Here is a 23435-nt window from a genome sequence, read left to right on the forward strand (position 1 = left end):
ACTGGGAGAGAGGGATGGCTCCTCAGCTACAGGCAGGCTTCTTGGGCTCCTGCAGGCAGACTCGATCCCTCCCCATCCTCCCCGCAAACCAACAAGCAAGCATCGGCTGAGTCAGAGGGGCGCTCTAACTCATGGTGCTTTATGTAAAGTGCCATGCATTAAAGTGAGGGCCCACATCACTGTCAGCACCCTAAATTCTACTTTCCATGATGCCTCCTGAAGTTCATGGGAAGAAGTAAATGATTTAAAATGGGGGTTGCTTGTAGGTAATTGATTTCATGCATAATGCTCTGTGCAATAATAAAAGGACTCCATTTGGATTGTAAGAACTCAGATTGTTATTAGAAGAGCCATGTGTTTGGTGCTGCTGCATGCAGCCATAAAGTATGATGTGTGCTTAGAGATCCTGGAAAATTCTCCAAGCACCTTGAGCTTCCTGGTGTCACTCTCCAAATCATCCCCACTAAGATTTGCATTCCAATCTGCAGGAACCTGCATGTTGTTACAGCAGTAGAAAGCAAATTTGGTTCAGTGTCTAATTTCTGAAACAAGGTCAATCCAAAATTCAGACGTTTGCCCTTGGTTGATTTTGCAGTCATTTTCTTTTCTAGTATCCTAATACTTTTAATTGCTCCAAATTCCTCTTTCTTCTTTCTTTACTGTTGTCTTTCAACATTGTGGACCTATGACCACTCTTCATATCTTTATTCTCTTGAATGTTTCTGTCAGAACTTGTTTGCAGAGTTTGGAGAGGCTCCCATATTGTCAACCCTTTCAGTATGAGGTTGTACTGAACTCTAAAACCACAGGGGTTTATTTGTTTTTGCTTTGCTAAAGGGAAAGAAAAATGTTTGGCCTGTAGCCAAACTTGCTAACCAGCACATTAAAATTCACTTCTTTCCGAGAAGAGTGCTTCTTTCCGATATGTAGGCCATGCCCAACTTCCATTGACATCAGGGGAAGGGAGGAGGGTGCGTAGATGTGTCTATAGGCAGAAGTTGGATTGTTATGATTGTACTTTAGGTTGTTTCCAGACTGCATTTCTGGATAAGAACTTTACAGCTGAAGCCATGTGTGCTCTATATGGACACTAGCAATCAGGGCTCATGGTAGCGGTGATACCTTTTATTAGACCAACAAGATTTTTGCAAAAAACCATTCTTTCATTGCAAGCTTTCGGGCACAAACACCCTTCATCAGGCATTGGAGAAAAAATTGTAAAAGTCCTCTTGGATAGAAATGAAAGTTCATATTTCATAGGATTTCATAGATGAGTCAACAGATGGAATACTCCTTTGGGAAGGCAGTTCTTAGCTGGTAAGGAGTCTCTCATCTCTTTTGTGCTACATGAATGCAAATATATTATTTTAGTCCTTTTAAAAAGCACATTTAGCATAAAGAATAAATAAAAGCAATGAAATGAAATAATTGATATTTTCCATGTACATTTTACCAGTCATTTAGTTAGAGAATGTAATTTTTAGTTGGACAATATTAAGTCATAATCTCCAGTAACCTATGGGGTCAAACCACATACCTACAATATCATTCTTGGAATCAGACTTACTTGTATGTCAGCTGTATTCCCTCAATAAGAAAGACTTGTACAGAACACCGGTGTCCATATTACCTTATTGCAAAGCTCAACCCTGTATTACTCCCAACATTTCCACAACAAAACTCCAACATATCTCTTCTGGTGCTCGCTACTTATACTCACCTGATATCCAATTTCACATCATTAAGTTGGACACCTGCAACATCTTTAAACTCAGATTACATGGCTTTAACCCCCTATAACACCTAAATAATTTGCTTTTCATGATAACATTAACAATTCTCTTTTCATCAGAGGTTCTATTACACTTGCTGCCAAATCAAAAACCACTGATGCCTCAGCAGGTTCTTGGATAGCAAATACTGAATAACTGAACACAAAGAGAGAAGCAAAAGTATAAAACAAGATAACTTTCAGTTCAAGTGATAGCCATATGTGGTCAAGTAGTTTGCCTCACAACCTCTAGACAAACCGTGCTTTAGCATTATTGCACACGAGATATGTGATTTTATGTATCATAAGGCTAGAAATATCAATTTGAAATATTTTCTGTTTCTCATATTCCAAAAATAATTGAGATGCTATGTCATAGTGTTATAGGGCACCTTTGGTAGCAGTGGTTCCATAAGTCATCATCCCCGTTCTGGATTTTCCTGCCACACCTTGATGGGAGAAAAAAGAAAAAGAATATACCCAAAAAGGGGGAACAGATGACCCATGTACAACAATAGGTACCTGGTATGGTGACCTTGGTTGAAGGGCTCTACTACCACTCACCCTGCCCATGCCTGACCAACACAGGTCCTGGGGCTCTGATCCTTTGGCAGCCATGAATTCTTCACCCAGCTTATAGTTTCAGCGGGTTTGTTCTGCTGTCTGGTCACCAAGACCTCTTCCCCATATCCAGGGCAAATAGTGCAGTCCTGCAGCACAGAATGCCTGTAGCTGGGTCGTTAGTAGTCCTTAGGGGAACCCATCTTGTGGTTCATCAGTATTTCTCTCCCATGACTGAAGCCTCTTTTATAGCAAGGCTGAAAAGGGGCCCTCTCCCCCTCATTCTCTTTCCCTTTGGCTGCTGGGTTCCTGGTACATCACTATCAGCCGTCTTGTCGTCTTATGGCCATGCTGTCTATGTTGCCTCAAATCTCGTGCTGTTTCTTTTTGTAGGTTCTATGCCTCCACGTAGACTGTTGCAGCCCACTCAGCTGCCCAGCAAGCCTCTCTCTGGGGCAACATTCTCCAGTGTTACCTCTTTCATAGGTCGTTCTGGTCAGACAGACCACTCACTGCCATCTCTTGCATGTACGACTATGGATGACTTCAACCAGCCCGTCTCAGGATGACATCATTGGGCTGCACGTACACCACTGGGAAGTAACCCCCCACAGTTTCTTCTTTTGAACAGGGGCCGATACCAGTCCCCTGTTACGCGCCCTCCCCACTAACTCTCATGTCCCCTTTAATGGGAAAGGAAAAAGGCCATGTCTTATAACATGTAGTCTTGTCTTCTCTTTTCCTCCAATCTTCCCTCCTGGAATTCCAGGTTTTTCTTCTTCCAGACTGTGGGAGAAGTCAGCCATCACATTCCTTCCATTGTCTGTTTTTGTGGACTGCAGCCATTTAAGTGAGGCATGATCTGTAATCCATATACATTTCCTGTCTATTAGATAATATCTGCAAAGTTCTATGCCCCACCATATGGCCAAATACTCCCTTTCAGTTGTAGAGAAACAGGTCTCAGCACTGGCCAGCTTGGAGCTAGCATAGGCTATAGGGTCTTTCTTCACTCTGTACTCATTGAAATAGTATCGCTCTGAGGGCTACCTTTGAGGCATCAATCTGCAGGCAAAAACCTTCATTAAAATTTGGGGTGTATAATACTGGGTTTTGACACAGTGCCTTTTTCAACCTTTTGAATGCTGAGGTAGCTTTATGACTATTGTAAGTCTCTTTGCATATGCCCTTAATCAAATCTGTCATGGGTGCCACCAACTCCCCGGAATAAATTTCTGGTAATAGTTTGCTATTACCAGCAGCACCTCTGTGGTACTGCTGCATCAGTGTCCCCGTGCTTAAAAATGATAGTAAGGGTGCTTGAACTAAAGCTCATGAAATGATGAATGGTGGCCAGAGCATCTCCACTGCTTTAGTTGTCCCCCGGCTCCTCCAGCACAGCAGGAGCATGGGAGGAGCAGGGAAACAGCAGTTTCCCCAAAATGGGGCAACTTGCTTCACACCACACCACATGTGCAGGGTCATGCGCCATGGCAAAAAGTAGCAGCACAAATTTGTGCCACTGCTATTTTTGCTGAGCAAGCACATGACCCTGCATGTGGGGATGCATCCAATATGCCTGACCATTACCATAAAGGTAGGTACTGAACTTCTCTCACAACGCACAAAGTTCTAATCGTTTCAAGTTATCAACTTCCTTTGCCTAGCACAGTTCATAGCCTTCCTCTGGGAACTAGTTAATCTAGGACTATATGATTTATTAGCACAGATCTTATTCAAATGAAATTCCATGAACATTTAATTATACCTCCCCCTTTACCATCAAAGCTGCAAAGTTCTTTTTAATCACATCTTCAGTGCTGAAATCTGTGCCAGTTATCAACAGATTTAAACATTCAGCTTTGATATCCTCAAATATCAAGTTCCAAACAATTCTGTTCTCATGTATTATTAACCTGCCACTAGAAAATGTCTTTGAAGTAACAGTATTCTGTATGATGCCAAATACACAAAATATCTCTAATGACAGCACATAAATTCAGTTTACTGACAAATTCCAAAAATATTTATTACTGTACCCTGGATAAATGAGGAAAGTAATTAAAGTATAAAACCACCATGAATCCTTGCAATGAATCATATGTTTTATTTTCCTCACATCTGTGCAAATAAAGCTTTTCTTAGAACACAGAATAGAATTGTCATGTACTTGTATGCAGCTATGAAAATGAGGTGATGTGTTAAGATAGGTATGGAGCCTATAAATGTAAGGCTGTACAACTGCTCATGGGGCATTGGTGTAAATCAATTCAAGATGGCTGCTACAGAGTGGGTAATGGCCTGTGTGCACATACGTTCTTCCATGAAGACTTGCATTCTGTCATCTTGAACATTCAATAAATAACTATTCTGGCTGAAAACCCTCATGTACGAATAACATAATATGCTACATAATATTTAATATGTCACTGAAAAGAAATGTTTGGGACAAAAATATGTGCTAAAAATGAGGGCAGATAGGATAATAATGAATGACTAAAACATGGTGACTTAAAGGTATATAGCTCTAAATAATTCCACTCTATTTCCTAATACTTTTCAAATGACATTGATTACTAAATCCTGCATTAGCTAGTATGTTCTCTTTTTAGGACTAGCAAGCACATTACTCACCAATGATATGGAGACTGCCTGCTCTACAGCCCATCAGGGAGAAGAGGTTAAGAGGGCATAGATCTTATGGACTTTAAGGAACAAAACAGATTACTGATCAACTCTAAACAAACAAATACATGAAGCATTTCATTTTGTTTTCAGAGATCACAAATAATCTCTAGACAATATCTTCATTTAGCTTTTGATAAGTTTGTAAATAGGTCCTATAACTTAAAGGAAGAAACACTTACGGAATTTTGAAGTGGTAAAAATTAAAGATGTGGAAAAGGTTGGAAATTTGCATTTATGCTTAAACTTTGATAAAAAACAAATGCTTGAAAGTGCAGAACTGCAGGCAAACCCCCAAATAACTGTAATTCTGTTTCTGCCTATCCACTTATCTGGCATTTCCAGTCATAAAACATCCTCAGAGACATGTAGCCGACTAAAGCTTATGACTTCAATAATCAGTACTGAATAGTGAAAGTCATACTGTCCGATACTTCTCATACTAATACCAGTATTACTAACCCACCACATATTCACCAGTCACACAACTAAATACAGTCTGCTATTTCCTTTTTCAAGGAACCAACACAAACACCTTACTTCTTAAAGGTCAAAAAAGCATATGAAAGGCTTTCTCTTGCTTTTCTTTTCTTCCAATTTGGTTAGACAAATTTTACGAAATACACAATCATGTGATACTTTACTGTCATACTTTAGCACTACATTTGAATATCCCAGCATGAGGCTCCAAGAGCCTCTCTAATTAAGGTGCCCACAGCATCTCGTGCATCAGCGTCCCTGCGCTTCAAAATGTTGCCCGAGGCACTTAAAACAAGCTTTAGATAAAGTACCCCTACTGCCATTTTGAAGTATGGGCAGGGGCAATGTGTAAGGGGTGCACGTGCACCCCTTGAGCATGGTGGTGCACCCCCTGCAAAAAGGCACTGGCAACACTGTCAGCGGTGCCTGCAAGCGGTTGTCACTTGCCACCCCACCACTGACACCACCAGCAGCATCTGTGGATGGTCCGTGATTCCCACTGGCCAATGCTGCCGGAGGTGGCTGTGGGTGGTCACTGACCCTTGGTTGGCACTCGCCACCCCCTCTCCCCACCACTGACAGTGTCAGCAGTGTCTGCAGGAGCTCCCCCACTTACCACTGCTGCGCTCCTGCCGCTCCCGCCACCACCACACACCCCCAGCCACTGTAGGCACGCGCCGTTCATGAGCACAGGGATACTGATACACGAGATGCTGGAGGCTGCTGGAGCACAGTAGACTCCAGCAGACTCAATTAATCAAGTCAGCTCTGATGCACTGTAATTACAGAGTGTTGGAGTAGCCTTGCTGCTCATGTATTGGCCCCTAACAGATGTTACACTTAAGATGTGATTAACTAGTTAATCTTGTCTTACATAGTGACCTAATTCAACTAGTTAATGGAGTGATGTGGTTAGTTCCTATCATGCCTTTAATTACACCTTTGGGACTCCCACGGCTCCAGAGGCTGAGAGTACAGAGAGACAAGCTTATTTCTTTTTACTGGTACAGGGGAAGCCTGGGCAATATGCTGTGTTGAGATCTGATGCAGGATCCCACAATCACTTCTTCTGCCATGCATGTGTGGTCTGCTGTCTTGTAGCACATGAAGCCTTCGCTTATGCTATTTTAGATAGTGGAGAAGCCACAGGAGACTGGAGAGATGGGCATCTGTGGGAGACCAGAGAGTTGGAGAGAGCTGGGGAACAGCTGGGCAGACTTGGCAGCTCCTAGCCACACCCCTACCCACTCTCCTAGCCCCAGTCCCAGCTTTAAAAAAAAAAAGCCCCACACTCCCTGGCTGCTGCCAGCCCGGAGGGGGATGGGGTGCGATCCCTGCTGCACCCCACTTCTCCCACGCTGCATGGGGGGCTCTTCCACAAGCCCCTCAAGGCCCTAAAAGCTGCTACAGCATCCAGTGAGTGCAGGGCTTTTTTTTTTTCTTTTCAAAGAGCCAGGATGTTGGGGTCGGGCAGGTCAGCTATTGACAGGGCTGGGAGAGTGGGCAGGGAAGGGAGCTCATGGAAGAGCCCCCCATGCAGTGCAGGGAAGTTAGGGGCAGCAGGGATTGCCTCCCCCACCTGGCAGCAACTGGTGAGTACTGGGCTTTTTTTTTTTTTTTTTTTTAATATAGTGCCGGGACTCTGGGGCTGGGTGGGGCAGCCATTGGTGTGGCTGGGAGAGCAAGTGGGGGTTGGGGGACACTCAGGGGACTGGGTGAGCAGGCAGGGGATGGGGCCTGGCGGGGGTCCTCCCATGGCCCTCTCCTCCAGCCCGCCTCCCGGTCCCCTACTTACTGGCACGGAGTCCAGGTCTGCCTCCCTGCGGTGGTGAGTGAGGACTGCCCAAATCTCTGAAGCTCTCCAAATCTTTTCTGAATTGATTCGGAGAGCTTTGAATTGATTTGGACCTTTTAATTGGTCTCCCGATTTGATTCGGATTCGGAGATTCAGCCGCCAAATCAGGTTGAATCTCCTCCAAATCAAATCAGCACCTGAAGCTTTGCACAGCCCTAATCCCCAGCTCTCCCTAGGTCTCTGTCCACCCAAGGCAGCAGAGCTTGGGCGGGTAGTTTGTCCACAGGTGGGGAACTAGAAGAAATGCATTCTCGGATGCTGGAGGACTGTTAATTGCTCATATTGGCTTTATAGGGCAGACCGCAACACAAGCTGTGTAACACCAACTGGGGATACTCCTTGCCCAAAGAGATGTAAGACACCCAGAATGGACTTGGCTCATCTTTTCATGCCCTAATGCATGGATGCTCATGTCTTCAGTACATTTAATAAGTGGGAAGGGTAATATTTAACTACACCCTTATTAGTCCCACCATGCTGTATGAGAACATCTCTACATTTCCAACATATTATATTTCAAATATTTCACAGCTGATGATTCTTCCTTTCCCAGGTTGAAAATACATCTCCCATTGTTCGAACTTGATTTCTAGCTGGCTGTATCTTGGAGAGTTTCTGCCTCACCATGGAAGAGAAAATATAGAGGCTGATACAGATATGCCATATGTATAATGAAGGTGAATCAAGACTGACCTTTCTTCCTTTTAATGGAATAACAGCTGGAAGATTGGTATATATGAAAAATAAGAGAAGCTGGCATGTGGGAAGGACAAGACTCTGTACAGAGAAGGCAGGAAGCAGTGCTGGTGCTTCTGACCCTTATGGGGAGATGAACTAGGAAATGGTCTCTAAGTGGTAGGCTTATGTGGGCCTGTTACATATATTTGAAAAATATCCAGTGGTGGGTGAGTGAATGTAATAGAGTTTTGGGTCTAGTGACCAGTGCTCTAGAGGTTTCTGTGACTTTCAGCTGTGAACTGTGGCATTTCACACTTATTCATTTTACTGTTAGTCTGTTTGAATAATTATTACAGGTACTAATTATTAATTTCCATACCATATTAGCTGATTCAGGTGAGACTCCACAGTGCTTATATTCATGTTTTAATATTATGTAGCAACCTTTAACTTAAAAATAGAAAGGATTTTTGCATGTTTGCAAAAAGTTCATTCACTGATAAAAATGCAGCTAGAAAAAAGGTGAATGGTGGCTGTGCAAAACTAGAGAATAGCTCAGGACCCAACAAAGCTGGGCAGTAGTTCCCTCTTCCATCACAACACAAAGTTATTTTTTATCATTACTGTTGCCTTATGTGATAACATATTACCTGAGCAAAAATAAACTTTTAAATCAAGTCAAATCATTGCATTAGATCAGTGGTGGAAAGGCTTTCTCCTCCCCCCGCCCCCATTCCTGGCTTCTCCCTTCCTTGTGTCTACCTGATTCGGGGAACCTGTGAAACTCAACAGTCAGTCTGCAAGGGGTTGGTGCCAGCTCTGTGCCAATTGTCTAGGACAGGTCTCTTTATTTGCATTTCATTTTGTCTTTCTGTAGCTGACGCATTATGTAAATGAAGGCTTTTGAACTCAGCTGTTTTTTCATGCAGATCTGTACCACTTTCCAGCTGAACTGAAAACGTCAAAACTTTTTCTATGAAAGCAAGTAAAAAGGGCAATATTTTCTCTTTAGATCACTCAGGATTACTGGTGGGTTGGGATATTATTGGTTATGTCCTTTAAGAATATAAAAGGCACCCATAATGGTCAAGCATTACAATAACAGCTATATATAAATACTCCCCAACTTATGATTAAGAGCTGTATTATAGTTTTTAAAGAGCAGCTGAGATAAGGAAAGTGCCAAGATATAGCACACTCATAACATTTGCTGGAGGCATTTGGTCTGTGTAGTGCTGCTATGGGAGGGCATTCTGAAATGATAGATATTGTATTCTTTTTAGAAGTGCCAGGCTATAAGCATTTGACAGTGCTCCATCATATCCTGATGCATCATATTCGTAGATACCATCTATGAACTGACTGCCCACAGGAGTTTTCCATCTATTGACTCCTCTGTGAAATCATATGGAATATGAACTTCCATTTCTACCCAAGAGAACTTTTACCACCTTTTCTTTAATGCCTGATGAAGGGTGCTTGTGCCCAAAAGCTTGCAATTAAAGAATTTTTTCGCAAAAATCTTGGTCTAATAAAAGATATCATCTCTACTACAAGTCCTGATTGCTATCATATCCTCCCATTCTAAGGGGCACTTGGTGTCTTGGTCCCAAAGCTGGTGACCTCTTATTTTAACTCTTGAAAACTGTTACCAAGAATCATGAAACTGGGCTTTCAGAAGAGTTATTCTGACTAAGATAAGGAATCCCCACTTTACTGTGTAGGTAATCTGTTGTGTCCCTAGAAATCATGAGATTTTCAAAAAATAATGAATGTTGGATTTTTTTTTTAATTTCCACTGTTTTAACTTTCCATTCTGCTTTCTACATGTTAGAGGCCACTCAGTTACCATTTTCCAACTCCTCTGCAACTAAACACAGCTTCCTTTAAAAAAAAAAAAAAAGAAAATGTAAATTTTCCCATAATCATTTGCCTCCAGGAGCTAGAACTTAAAACAGCAAGTATTGCAGGCCCCATGAGAAAAAGAGCTGCTAACACAAGTTTTTGTCCCACTGGGGGCATTATCAAATTAAGAGCACAGGGTCAATAGTGTTGCTGGTTTCAGTCCATTTCCTGTTGAACACTTACCCCCATCAGAGAAATAAATGGCACAGGTGATGCCAAACAGCAACATTATTAGCAATATCATCAAGGATGCATTAGACTCAATTACCTGTCCAATTCAACAGGTGATCCTTCACATAATGCAAGGCGGCTAAGGATCTCGACCATGCTCGGTCTGATTTCTGGATGAAGAAAAGACTTCAGTCTCCAGTTGGTAACAGCATTCTTGTGAAGTGCCTAAAAATTCAAATATTTACTACAGTAAAATTACTCCTACATTCTAGGTTCAAGTTGTTACTACACATATAAATCTGTTTCATAAATAACATGCATTCAACCCTGTCATCAATTCAAAAAACCCTTACGTATTATACAGGCTATTCCCAGCTCTTTAAATACATCTGACTCATAACAATGAGCTGGGCTTCTTGATTTGTTTTGCAAACTAGTATATTCCTCCTTATATTTCACTTCTAACAGTTTCTTGCAAAGTTTTCAGTTGACAGGAAAAGAACAGTGAGGGCATTAGGACCAAGAGAAAGACACACACATTGCTCTGTATTATGTCTGGCAAAGTGCTTCCTGACTGAGTGCTGTACTTAAGTGTGAAAGAAAGTCAGGGACTGACTAGTTCTCATCTGTTGATCTCAGTTAACTTGAAGCGTCAAAAAGGGGGGAAGCTGTCAGAACTGCTTGCAAAGATAAGACATTTCACTCCAGCCCGGGCAGCAACTGAAAACTTTGCAGTGAAAGGAAATATTCTGGAAGGAAACTATAAAAATGGAATTTCTTTTTGTTTGTTTGTTTTATTAAGAAAGACCAAAGCTTTAATCATTTTTTAATGGGCTTTTTGGTCAACTAAACATTCTTTTATAGACAATTTGGAATTCTGTATAATAAAGAATCACCTTTATCTAACTGGATCTGTGTCCTCGTTCATGAGTAGGCATTTTCTATTTTGTCTGCAAACATAGGGGAAAAGCATGAAACGACATCAATGAGATGTGAGGGGGGGAAAACCCTCTTGGCAGGTAGTAGTAGCCAGTTGTTTGCTGCAAAGAAACCCGAGAGCTTGGATATAAGAAACATCCAAGTGATATTTAACATGACCATCTGTATTGCTTTGTCACCAACAATATGTTCTTGAGGAAGAGGTGCAGATATGGATCACGTAAGCTGCAGTTTCTCTTGTTGTTGCTGATGCTGGGGTTTTTGCTATTGATGGTTACAATGCTGAATCCACCACCCAGGGATCTGAACAAGGAGGGGACATCCCAACCAGTGAAGTTCACTCTCAGAGAAGGGTATCAGCTGGACTTTGCCGAGACCCAAGAGATGTTGGAGACTCAGGAGGAGAGACAGCAGTACTATCCTATGGAAGGGTTGTCACCTTTCATCTCCCTTCGGGAGGATGAACTGCTAGTGGCCATCGTGGCACCCACCATCAAAAGGAACCACAGCAGGACTAGGAAGGGATACCGAATGGTGAAGCAGCAGAGTAAAAGGCACGAGGAAAGGATTGAGGTCAAGCTAAAGGAAGACCCGGAGTCTCTTCCCCTGCAGGATGGAGACTGGGATGGTGGGGGTGAGCAATTGCTTGGCCTGGAAATTCACGGTTTCAATGAAGCGCTCAGTGAGCAGATCTCTCTGCGTAGGGAGCTGCCTGAGGTACGACATCCTTTGTAAGTAAAACATCCTAATTAATCCCTTAAAAGACACCCAATCCTTCCCTGTTGTTACCCTTAAGGAAGCCCTCCCTTGACCCCCCAAACCCTGTTCCCTATTACATTGTCTCAAACAACTTGAAAGACCAGCCTTTTCTATACCACCTTCCTATAGGGCAAAATGTATTCTCCCCAAAATCCTGTCCCTTTCACCACCTCCACGCAACAACCTCAGAGTCTGAAACAGGGTTATGCACTCTGATCAGCAAGACTTTTCCTAGTTAAAGCCAGCACACTCCTCCAGTCTCCTTAAATAATTTAGGGTAAAATAGTTTTCGTTTCTTTCCATTATAACATCCATTAAACCCTCTGGGGATTTTAGAAGAACAGTAGATTATATAACAAGAGCCAGAAGAGATACCTATCCTATTTTCTCCCCTTTTTATGAGTTGTAATTATATGAATCTCAGTTTTCTTGAAATGATACTCTCAGGTTTAAGTTGTCAAAAGCAAGAAGCTTTGAGTTTTTTCCTCTTGAGAACTGTATGGCAGATAAAAAGACTGCAGGGAGTTACAGAAACTAGAGGGGAAAAAAAGAATGATTGGGTGTTCCCGTCCAAACAGGGGGAGAGGAACAAGTGCACAATGAACTAGCATACAAAAATTACATTATTTGCAGAATTTTCTCACTTTCTATGTGCCTCTTTTGATCATTTATTTTCACTGGTAGAGGAACTGCTGTGTTTCACCCAGGTAGCCAACAAGATATGACACCAGATCTCAAAGTGTGATAGCACTTACTTACTGCCAAGCTTGTTTAATGAGGTCTATGGAGACCTCTGCTGGCGTATGTGAGAATGGAAAAATGTGGCAGACAGCTGCTTTATTTAGCAGGTGCCACGCTCAGTCAGGATGTGTTGTTGCATGTGAGCTACAGGTGTGACCAGTGTGTCATGAATGTGAGCCACAAAGATGAACTAGGCAGTCTGGTGGATGCAAATAGTAGTCATATTTGTGGCTGTTTATGTTTCTTTTGTTAAATGACCTTGTATACTTTGACTCGTGTACTTACTCCCCGTGTTCCACTCAGCTGAGCAGCTCTTCGTTTTCAAGGTTTTCCTGATGCACATTCTGCTCTGAGTTTTACTTGCTCAGTTTAGCCACATTTTTAATCATTTGGGGACTGAAATAAGCTGAACAACTTGGGCACAATTCTGCACTGAGCTATGTATAACCCTTGCAATTCTGTGTAGGCTATTGCTTGGAGCACGTTTTGTTTGGCTAATCTTAGTCCAAAAGTACTGAACCCCTTGATTATTGAATATTTTTAGTGTCTTCATTATGTCTAGGACACCAGGATTTGACCCCTATTCCTAGTGATATAAGGATATGATTTGCTGCATGTTCACAGTATCTTAGGGCATAAAGGGATAATGTTTTTTATATTACATCTTCTCCAGTTGTGTGTTCCATATCAATCTTGCTAACTTTGCAAGGTCAGCAGAGAGTAAAAGAAAATTTCTGGTCCTGCTTCTCCTGCCACCTTTTGTGTTGTTTGTTTATATTATAAGATCTTTCTGTGTTAAGCACTCTTGATGCTCTCAAAGGAGCACAGCATCAGAGCAGGTAAGATGTCTTCCTACAGCTCCAGAAACATGACTTCAAGCAGTGCTCTATATTTATGCTGATGGCAGGACCCAGTCAGCAAGTCAGTGAGTCCCTGGTCATTCAAACTGGGAGTCAAGAGGGCCAGATGTTATCCTATATTGCCTATGGAAGCCATCATATCTTAACTGTGCTAGCCCAATGGGCTACTGTCACACTGCTGGGACATGAGTGGTCAGACCCAATGGTAAGAGCTTTGGTTTGGGGGAGGGGGGGTGTCATACAACTAAGAAATGAGGCAAGGAATTGTAATGCTGAACAGAGCACTGCCTTAGTCTCTTTGAGAATCTAGGACTCCGAGTTAGATTCTACCTCACAACTTTCCCAGGAGACATGGAAGAACTATGCCCATTTTACAGATGGGTAGCTGAGGAACAAAGTCAACTATGGGCTTGCCTATGCCCCTGCAGTAACAGGTCCTAGTAAGGAGAGGGTTGAGGAGGCCTTTTGCACTCAACTCCACTAACATACTCAAGACCTGAAAGTTTGCGAGTGAGGCTCTCTTGGGCTTATCCCCAGCAGCTGCTTTTGAGTTCCTCGTCTCCAGCAGGCCTAAGAGTGGCTTCTGTGGACATAAGCCCATAGCACCTTACTGGTGAATGTACAGGTCTGGAGGGAATCAATTTGGTCAGGTAAGCAGGGTGTAGATAGGATATATTCAACCCCATCCTTGCCTGGACCCACTGCTGCAACAGTATGGGAAGTCCTATTGGGCAAGCTGAGAAGATTTAGTGATCTAGTTAATCTGTGCATCAAGTTACTCCTTGTGGTAGATTCTACCTGGTTCTTAAACAGCTGTGCCATGGGAAGACGTAGCATATTGAGGTCCCTTCCTGCATGGTTCATTTAACTGCAATTCCTGAACTCCCACCTACTGAAATAATTCTAGGGGCACACAACATCTGCAAATGAGCAGAGAAGGCAAGAGAGAATAGGTGGATCTCTGCTGCTTCCAAGCTAGCTGACAACGTTGGGAAACGTAATGGCACAGAGCAGTTTATAGGCCCCAGAGAAGTAGCTTGGCTCTCTGAAGAAGCATCTCTCTCTGGCACCACCCCAGCATGCCATCAAAGAATGATCTCACCCTAAGCAAGCAATAAGTCTCACACAACATTTTTAGGGTCAATTCCCATAGCCAGAGAGAGGTGTCAGGCCTGAACAAAAGATAAGAAAGTAGGGGTTGTAACAGGGCCCCACTCCATAGGTGGCTGTGATGCCCCTGGAGCCCAGGTCACCTTAATTTCCTTTGGGCAAGCTTCCCTTCCTCTCACCTGTTACACTTTGATGTAATTATGCTTTTAGAAAAAGGGAAGCTGCCCCAGGGCACCTCAGGCAAGATCTCATGCTCGTGAGCAGATATCTGTGCTCATTGCATTAAGGGCTAGTTACGTGGCCTCCTCATCTCCCCTTTTAGCCATGCCCAAGCCTCACAGATGTTATCAATCACTAGGCATTAAGTCCCATTGTCTAGTCCAGTCCCTCTCATCTATGGGCCTTCAGCCCCATTATCAACTCTAGTTAACGTAGGCCTCTAAACCTGGAACGGTCTCCACCACTGTTGGAACTTCCACGCCCAGTGCCTTTAACCATCCCAGCCCTTCTTAGGCTCAGACCTCTACCTAGAACAATCTCTACTTCTCTAGGGCTTAGGCTCTCATTCTCTGCCCTTTGGGGGCTCAGACCTTTGTCTCTTCCAACAGACTCCACCCCTCACAGGCTACGGGCTCCCTGGCCCTACTTGTTCTTGCTCCTTATGGCTATAGGCTCCCTGGCCCTAGCCCCAGTTTGATTCTCTCCCTCATTAAGTCCAGTTCACTGCACCCCTTCTAGGCTACAGGTCCTCTGGCTCTAACTGACTGTAGCACTACTCCTCTGCCTTAGCCCCTATTCCTCAGGCCCTAATCCCACTCCCAAGGCAGCTGAGACCTCCACCACCCCTACAATCTCAATCACTAAACCACTGGTCTTGCCTACCCCAGTTCAGGTGTTAGTCAGAAGCTCTTTTCTCCATAGCTTTCAGGTCAGACTACCTACCTAGCTCAGGCTCTGAGCTTATATCCTGCAAGCCCAGCCCCTTTTGGGTCACATGGCTCCCTTGATTGCCTCACAGCCTGTCTTCCCTTAAAATAGCATGAGCACCAAGCTCCCTGCTACAGGGATATTTGCCAGAGTTACTAAGTAGTTTTGGAGGCAAAAAAACTTTTAAAAATAAATTAATAAATGTCTGGAGTCATGCTGTAGCTATGATGGTCTATAAATTGTATGACAGACAAGGATTTCTTAGGGTGATATCTTTTATTGGAATGACTATGTAGTTGGTCAACTTTTTATAACTTGACATATTATTCTACAAGCTACTATACTTCCGGTCAAGCTCTTTGGTTATGCAATGCTTAAAATGAGGCAGTGAGACTTTATGTTTTGCAGCCTCTGATGTGACACAAAAACTATTAATTCAAATGGACAACTTAACAACCAACCAGTATTAGCCACTGGGGGCTTCTATACTCTTACAGTGAGGCTGCTCCAAAGTGCTGTAATTCCAGCAAGTTGGAGCAGACTTGGTTAACTGAGTCTGCTGGAACATGGAAATTACCATGCTTCAGCAGACTCCAGCATCACGTGTATCTGTGTCCCCATGTTGAAAAATGACAGTGGGACACTTTGAACTAAAGCTTGTCAGACAAGCTTCAGTTAAAAGTGCTCCACTACCATTTTTCAGTGCAGGGATACTGATACATGTGACATACTGGGCACTTTTAATTAGCATGGCTCTTGGGGCTGCACTAATTAAAGTGTTGTTCCCCCTTACCTCCCAGAGCACATCTATAAATGCCCTGGTTGCCACTGTTAGCCAATCCTAAACTGAGTCAGATTCAAGCTGTGGTCCTACAGTTCTGCAAGGAGTTCCTTGTCTGGCTACTTGCAGTCCTATGAGCCATCAATGACACAGCTCAAGATGCACATTCAAATCCCAGTTCTAAACAGTCCCAAACTTTAGGGGTATTTAGATCCAGATCAAAGCCTTGCCACATGGACCTGCCTCTAGCCCATACCATTATTTCTACATAGACCATAGAGTTTTCCATCAAATAAATAAACAGCTTCAGTTTAATTTCTAAGCCCAATTTATCACTGTGCTAGTCCATCCATATGCTGGCATAATAACCACATTGATCTCAATGGAGTTACTGTGATGTAAAAGTAAAGCAGTGATGTGAAACAGGGTGAATCAGGCCTTCCATATTTACAAACAAAATCAGCTAGAAGTGTCTTAGAGAAGACTTTTTGTTGCATCCTGTCTGAGGCTCTGAAATTAGATGTTGCATCCTCTTTAGGGCAGAGACCACATCCACTTATCATGAGACACCTGGAACACTCTTGGATACAGCGAAATAATAGTGACAAAACTTCATACCCATATTTTTCACCTATAAGTCAGCCATTAAAAAGAATGGCACATGCATAAGCACAGTCTGATATTCTTAAACATGATGTCCCCCAGGGCTGAAAGTAAATGGCCGAGTTGTTTTTTGCATTAAAGCAATAAAGAGTTTAACAATTCATTTTTAAAGACTTCAAAACTTGAACACAATATAAACAAGAGCCTAAAATTCAGCTATAGCCTGTCCCTCACTTCCTGTTCTGTGGTCCACGATCAGTCCTACTTTCCAACCTGGAGTATGACTCCTTCAGTCTCTCCAAAGCCCACATCTTTATACAGAAACAGCTGTTCCACACAACAATTGTGATGGCAGAAGACAGACTCTAACATCATTACTAGCAATAGAGGCAAGAGATGATGAAAATCACCTGCTCCATCAGCTGTTAACTGAAGACCCAAATTGATGGAGGCTGAAGAGGTTTAGAAGTTTTAAACCATTTACATGAAGCCCATAAGCTCCTGGAAGAGATTTGGGATCTGAACCAAACCTATGGGCAGCAGCAAAGTGGGCCAATCATTGAGAAAAATCAGACCTTTTCCTACAGCATTTTATACCAATGCCAAACACATCCCTCATTGGGCACAATCTTGACAGAGAAGTATGGGTCAAGATGAACAGACAGAGATCTGGATACAGATGCTTCAAATCAACACTGTACAAGATAAACATCTTGGACAGCCCCCTGCATGAATGTGGAGTCCTATAAACGAGCATTTCTCAACCAGTGGGTCGTGACCCAAAAGTGAGTCACAAAAATATTTGAAAGGGTTGCAAAGAAGTCCCAAAAACCCCCATGAAAGTACAGGTTTCCCATTGCAGACTGGCAGCATTCCAGCCTGCAAGAGCTGCTTGAGATGATTGGAAGTAACAGGCACATGTGCATCTGCATGCACAGATGCACATGGCCAGCATACAGTGAGGCTGGGTCGTGAGACCAGCCCCTGCCATTGTACAAAGGTAAGTGTATGGGGAGCAGGAGACAGAAGTCCAGGGGCTGTCTAGAGGGTTGAGGTGTGTGTATGTGGGTGTGGGTGTGTGCGTGTGCGTGCACACACACATGCACGTGTGCTGAGGATGGTGGCCAGATGTGGGGCTGTGGCAGCGCAGTGGAGCAGCAAGGAGAAGGTGCCTGCCTGGCCCTTCAGCACAGGAAGGAGGTGGAAGAACTTCTTTGCAGTGGGGAGCTACATGCCTGTGTGGGCAGCATGGGGCTCGTATCCATACACACAGGGGCGTGCACTCACTGCTCACACTCTGGCCCAAGTGGGATGGGGGCAGCTGCGGTGGAGGGGGAGCAAGGGACTGTGGATTTGGAGTGAGGGGCACCAGCATAGCCTGGGGGGGCAGGGATCTGTGGCTTGGGGGTGAGTCATGCTGGCAGGGGACTTAGGGTTAGGCACCAGCAGGACCAAATGGGTCCTGGAACAAAAAAGATTGAAACCCACTGCTATAAATAACACAGCACTTAATTGTAAGCTGCAATCTTCACAAATGCCCAGACGGGGCAGATGGAATCTGCATATGGAGTGAAAATACCAGACAGTGGATCGTAGATTTGGGAGTTGATATCTGATGTCATACGAAAGAAGAAATAAAAAGGATTGTTCAGGTACAGTATGAACCCTTCCAGGAGTCAATGGGCTTGAATCAAGCCTGACACTTTGACTTTCAGTCATGGGTCTGTCCAGAAATCACTGCTCTTCTCTGTTGGGCTTAAGCGTTTAACAGTGTATGCATTTAGACAAATGCAAATGTATACAATCTCTAAAAGGTTTTCATTTACATGACAAAACTACATTACTCCCAACACATAAGTACTGCTGGGAACTGAATCTCAATGAGGGAGTTTTCTGAAGATGAGTGGGAGTCCCCTTTGGCCGTTGCTTTTGCCTTCTCGGAATATAAGTGTAGCACTTCCCACTATTTACATCAGTTCATCCTTCTTCATGTCCTGCAGTCATGACCTCTACTTGTTCAAAAAGTTCAGCCTGTTTTGGGCCCCTTCTGCCCCAAACTATGTAGAACAAGTTTTTTTCATCAAAGAGCCCTTCTCATCTAACTGAAAACTATTTATGATTTTCTTCTTTTCCAATCTCCATAGCAACAGAGTGCCTACCATCTGGTTTATGTATTTTACCACAGTCTTTTTTCAGTCCTTTTCCATTCAGGACCCCAACCCCCTCAAAAAAATCACCAGCATCAGTTTCTTACCCTGACCATAGCTCTAGCAGCAAAGCATTACGGGATAGTGATAAGAAACCAACTGGTTATAGTAGTACTGGTTGCTCCTGGCTGGAGGCTGCATCGGTTCTTCGGTTTTCCTACACTACTTCTGGGTACAGTTGTTAAAGCTAATTTTTCTGCCTAGAAATGGAAGTTCCTGTTGTCAAGACACGAAGCTTACCTTTATCTCCACTTTTCTGGAAAGAGAGGAGAACTCTCCTGCCACTATTATTGCTTATCATAACAACTCATGTTAGAGGATTACCAAACAAGGAAAATGAATAGTATTCAATGGATTAAAATAATATAAAAGCTGACTATGCCAAGGGAAATGTATTTAAAATGTACCTTTTTATCAAGATATTATTCCATGCCAAGTTATGTGTACCCAGAAATGAGACTAGAGCCTGGGGTACCTAGAAACTTCTGTGTTTGCACATCGCTAAGTGTGACAGAGTGCCAGTCCATGACCAGCTCCTCTATGTACCATGATAATAACATGGCATTTTTTTCATCCATTCCTGTTCCAGCTGAAGCAGATTAGTGTCTAAATGGCTTTCTTACTGTTGCAAGCTTTCAAGTCTTAATATATGCTAATTTGGGATAAGGATAAATGCACAAATTATAGAGTTAAAAGCAGGCAGGGACTTACTGCACATCAGCAGTTCCAACGTAACTGTGAGAGCTAAACTTCAGCAACTTGGCCCTCAGTGGAAGAGGTTTAGTTTTCATAAACTGCAGGTTAAAAGCAGGCACATGTACAGTTACTCCAGAACAGCTGACATACAGTAAGTCCCTGCAGCCTTTCAGCTCACTGCAATTTGTTCGTCTATACCCTTACATGACAGCACAAAGATAATTAAACAAAGCTGAGCCAAATTCATTCCACTGCCTTTAATGAAATCATTCCCCAGATGCATTTGGCCCAATGACTAGCCTTGTTACTAAAGCAGCACATTAGGTGCTAGAACTACATAATTTCCACAGGATCATTATTTAAAGCTGTAGTATATCCACTGAGAATTTTTTCTGATTACAGATTAAATTATCAGGGCAAAATAAATGAAGTCTACCTGGAAAATTGAACGCAGGACAATTTTTTATACTCGTGAGATACATAAGTGAATTTCATGCCTGTAAAAAGTGTTTGTAAAACCTGCATTCATGTTGGACAACTGTGCTTCCAGACTGTGTGTGAAATCATCTGCTTACTAAGAACCAAAGCCAGCTTGTGTGCAAAAAACACTATTGTCTGTGCATCCATTGAACTCATTGGAAATGTGGACTGCTAGTTATATCTCTCAAACCAATGTCTCACAAGAGCTCCTAAAATCATTTGTGATCCCAGCATATCCTGAGTTGCATGAAGACATAACCCCTATATTTCCATTACATTTAATAGCTGTTGTGTGGCTAAATTCCATGAATGAAGTCCTAGTCTAATTGCTATCAATGGCAAGACTCTCACTGCTGTCAAAAGAATAAGGGCTGCTGTCTGTGGCAATTATAAGCATTACAATATCCAATCAAAACAGTGATGCATCTACTTAGATGCCCTGTTCCTAATGGTAACCAGTGCCAGTAAAGGAAAGAACAAGAAATCCTATACTGAGTAGTTAAGAACTAACCTGCCCATTAAGGATGTCCCATCCATCAGTGATTAGCTCAGGCCTGAAGCATGACAGCATACATCCTTTTCAGGAAAATATATGCTGCTTCATGCAACTATATTTGTTTTCATTATTTATAAAAACATTAATCTCTTTTGAATCCTAATAAGCTCTTGGTTTCAATAATATCCAATGACATTTGTTCCACAGGCATATTATATGCATACAAATAATTAATTCATGAATAAGTTTAATAAGTTCTTGTTTTCCAGTTCCTTCAGCTGTTTGTTCCCTTGTTTTTGTCTGTGAAAAATAGGAGCACCTGGCTGGTCTGCTGTGTCCTATTCATTAACTTGCTCTGTATCATTCATTCATTAATTTGCATGGCTCTTCCATGTCCTCCCTTATTTGCCTAATCCCTCAGCGAGACACTCCAATCCCTTTAGCCTTGCTTTACGTGCTCCCGCTCCTTTATGTTACTTATCTCAACTCCTTTCAGGTCTGCCTTTCTGAGGCAAGGTGACCAGAACCAGACAGTATTTAAGATGAGGGTAAACCATTGGCATATATATAATGGCTTCATAATATTTTCACTTTGTTTTTTACTCCAGGCCTGTCCAACTAAAGGTCCATGAACTACATGAGCCCACAAGGGGTTAATTTGCAGGCCCTGAGCTCCAACACCCTCCCTCCATCACTTCAGCTGAAAAACAGCTGAGGTTTCCAGATTCCCCCACTCTCCTCTGGCTTCCACTTCCAGGCTGGAGCCTGCAGCCCTGATCACCTACACCGCCTGATGTAGCAAGGAAATTTGTAGCTGGGGACATGAGGGTGAGGCCAGGACATCTGCAGGTGCAGTGCAGCACCAAGAGGTCATCTGCCTCTGTGCAGTGTAATGGGAGGATGTGCTGGCAGCAGGAGGGCAAACCATACAGTATGCAGCCTGGAGGGTCTGAGGCTCACGCTAGTGCTGCCTGCCTGCATGGCATGCTACCCCTACTGATGTAGCCTGCATTGTGTGGCCCCTGGCTGCTTGAAGTTGGAGAACACTGCTCTACTCCATTCCTTAGATATCTTAAATGCTATTTGTATCACTGCATATTCAGCAACAATCACGAGTGACATCAGTGACCATCGATTTAAGAGTAAATTCTGACTTTTATTCTCAGAGAAATGCTAAGAACAAGCCAATGAATGTAGGAACCTACACAGTGTGCCTCTTCCATTCTGTCTAACCCAGGTGTCTGCAGCAGGATCATGGTCCCAATCTTCCTACAGCTAGTGTTATCATCTGCTTCCATGATGAAGCATGGTCTACCCTCCTGAGAACTGTGCATAGTGTTAAAGACACAGCCCCGCAGGCCTCTCTCAAGGAGATCATCCTTGTCGATGACCTCAGCCAACGAGGTAACTTCATATTTTTTTTCTCCCTCTAAGCTCTGTATTTAAAGCTGTTTGAAGGAACCTGTATTCCTGCATGAACTGAGGGTGGGAGAATAGAACTTGAAACACTCTACTAAAGCAAGCAACATATAGAGCTGAACTTGACAAATTTTACTTTTCCTGCCCTAAAATTCACCTGCTAAGTCTGAACTATCTATTTTTTCCTTGTCATTTCCAATAATTCTAGAGCTTTTCATTTAAAATGAGATCACGGTACACAAATCTTAAGCTTTTCACTGGATCAGACTCACTATGATGATTTGCAGACTTGGACCTTGACTGTAACGTTGAGAGGAAAGCTCTACATTGCTGAAGCAATCACAGGCTCTTGGACCAGTTGTGTCTTCTGTGAACACCTGTAGGGAGGGATTCCCTCTGAACCTGACCCTGTGTGTTGCTGAATATCCCACAAGGTGTTCAGTGCTTTCAGTTGTCACTAGGAACAGTGGGAGATGAGATGATTCAGCTTCTCATAGAAATCGCTTAGCATCTTACAGAAGTGGTCCTTATGACATCAGCTCTGTTGTGGGTATTGTGGAGAACATTTCCCTTTAACTTTGAGATTTCCAGATAGCTTTGTCAGTAGAAACTGCAACTCTGTTCTACTTCTAGATATGAAACATTTCCAAGTGTTTCTTTTGCCTCAAAAATATTTCAAGCATTAACCTATAGGAATTGAGGTGAGAGAAGTTCTTCACAAGCTACTAGCAATCTCTCTTGCTCTCTTTTTCTTGCTTTGTAAAGTTTCTTTTACCTCGTTTTCTGAGCATTTGTAGAGGAAGCTTCCAGAACTGAACCAAAGAAATCTCCTGCTGTCTGATTTATCTATATATGTTTCTTTCCTTTGCATTTGAAAGGTCATCGTTTCTGTTATTCCTTTCAGATAATAGCTATGACAGCTGAATCTGCTGATGTTTGGTTTTCTTTAGCATTTGATGACTGCCTCTGAACACTGGCAGTGTTTGTTTTTAAAGGTGATAAGCTTATTTGGGGGTCAGAGGGAGAGTCAGGTCAGAAAGGAAGAGCTCCTTTGGGGGTCCTAGCAAAATTTTTGGGTATGGTGCCAAGCTGTGAGGAGCACAGAAGTCCCTGGTGATCTGTGGTTTAAGAAATATATAGTCAAAATCAGGGGACAAACCAGGCACTTAGTGGAGTTGATTTTAGTAGAAGTTGGGCTTTTCTATTTTCCACCAAATCAGTAAAATACTTAGAAATATTCTCTGTCTTTTTGGATTTGAGCAGATGCGGGTACATCTAGGCAATCAAATTACAGTACATAGACACACAGAA

The 23435-nt window shown here is 42.8% G+C and overlaps 1 protein-coding gene across 1 annotated transcript in view; it reads left to right on the forward strand.

The window, feature by feature from the left end:
* Window positions 1–10667: 10667 nt before the first annotated feature.
* The window catches only part of GALNT15 (polypeptide N-acetylgalactosaminyltransferase 15), a 45153-nt gene continuing 32385 nt past the window's right edge, over window positions 10668–23435 (forward strand). The window contains exons 1-2 of the mRNA XM_019508660.1: window positions 10668–11776; window positions 21943–22109. Of these exons, the coding sequence (XP_019364205.1) occupies window positions 11232–11776; window positions 21943–22109 (712 nt within the window). The 5' untranslated portion in view covers window positions 10668–11231. The remainder of the gene's footprint in view (window positions 11777–21942; window positions 22110–23435) is intronic.

The sequence above is a fragment of the Gavialis gangeticus genome, unplaced genomic scaffold, assembly GCF_001723915.1.
Source record: "Gavialis gangeticus isolate Ggan-Ray unplaced genomic scaffold, GavGan_comp1, whole genome shotgun sequence".
NCBI classification, from domain to species: Eukaryota; Metazoa; Chordata; order Crocodylia; family Gavialidae; genus Gavialis; species Gavialis gangeticus.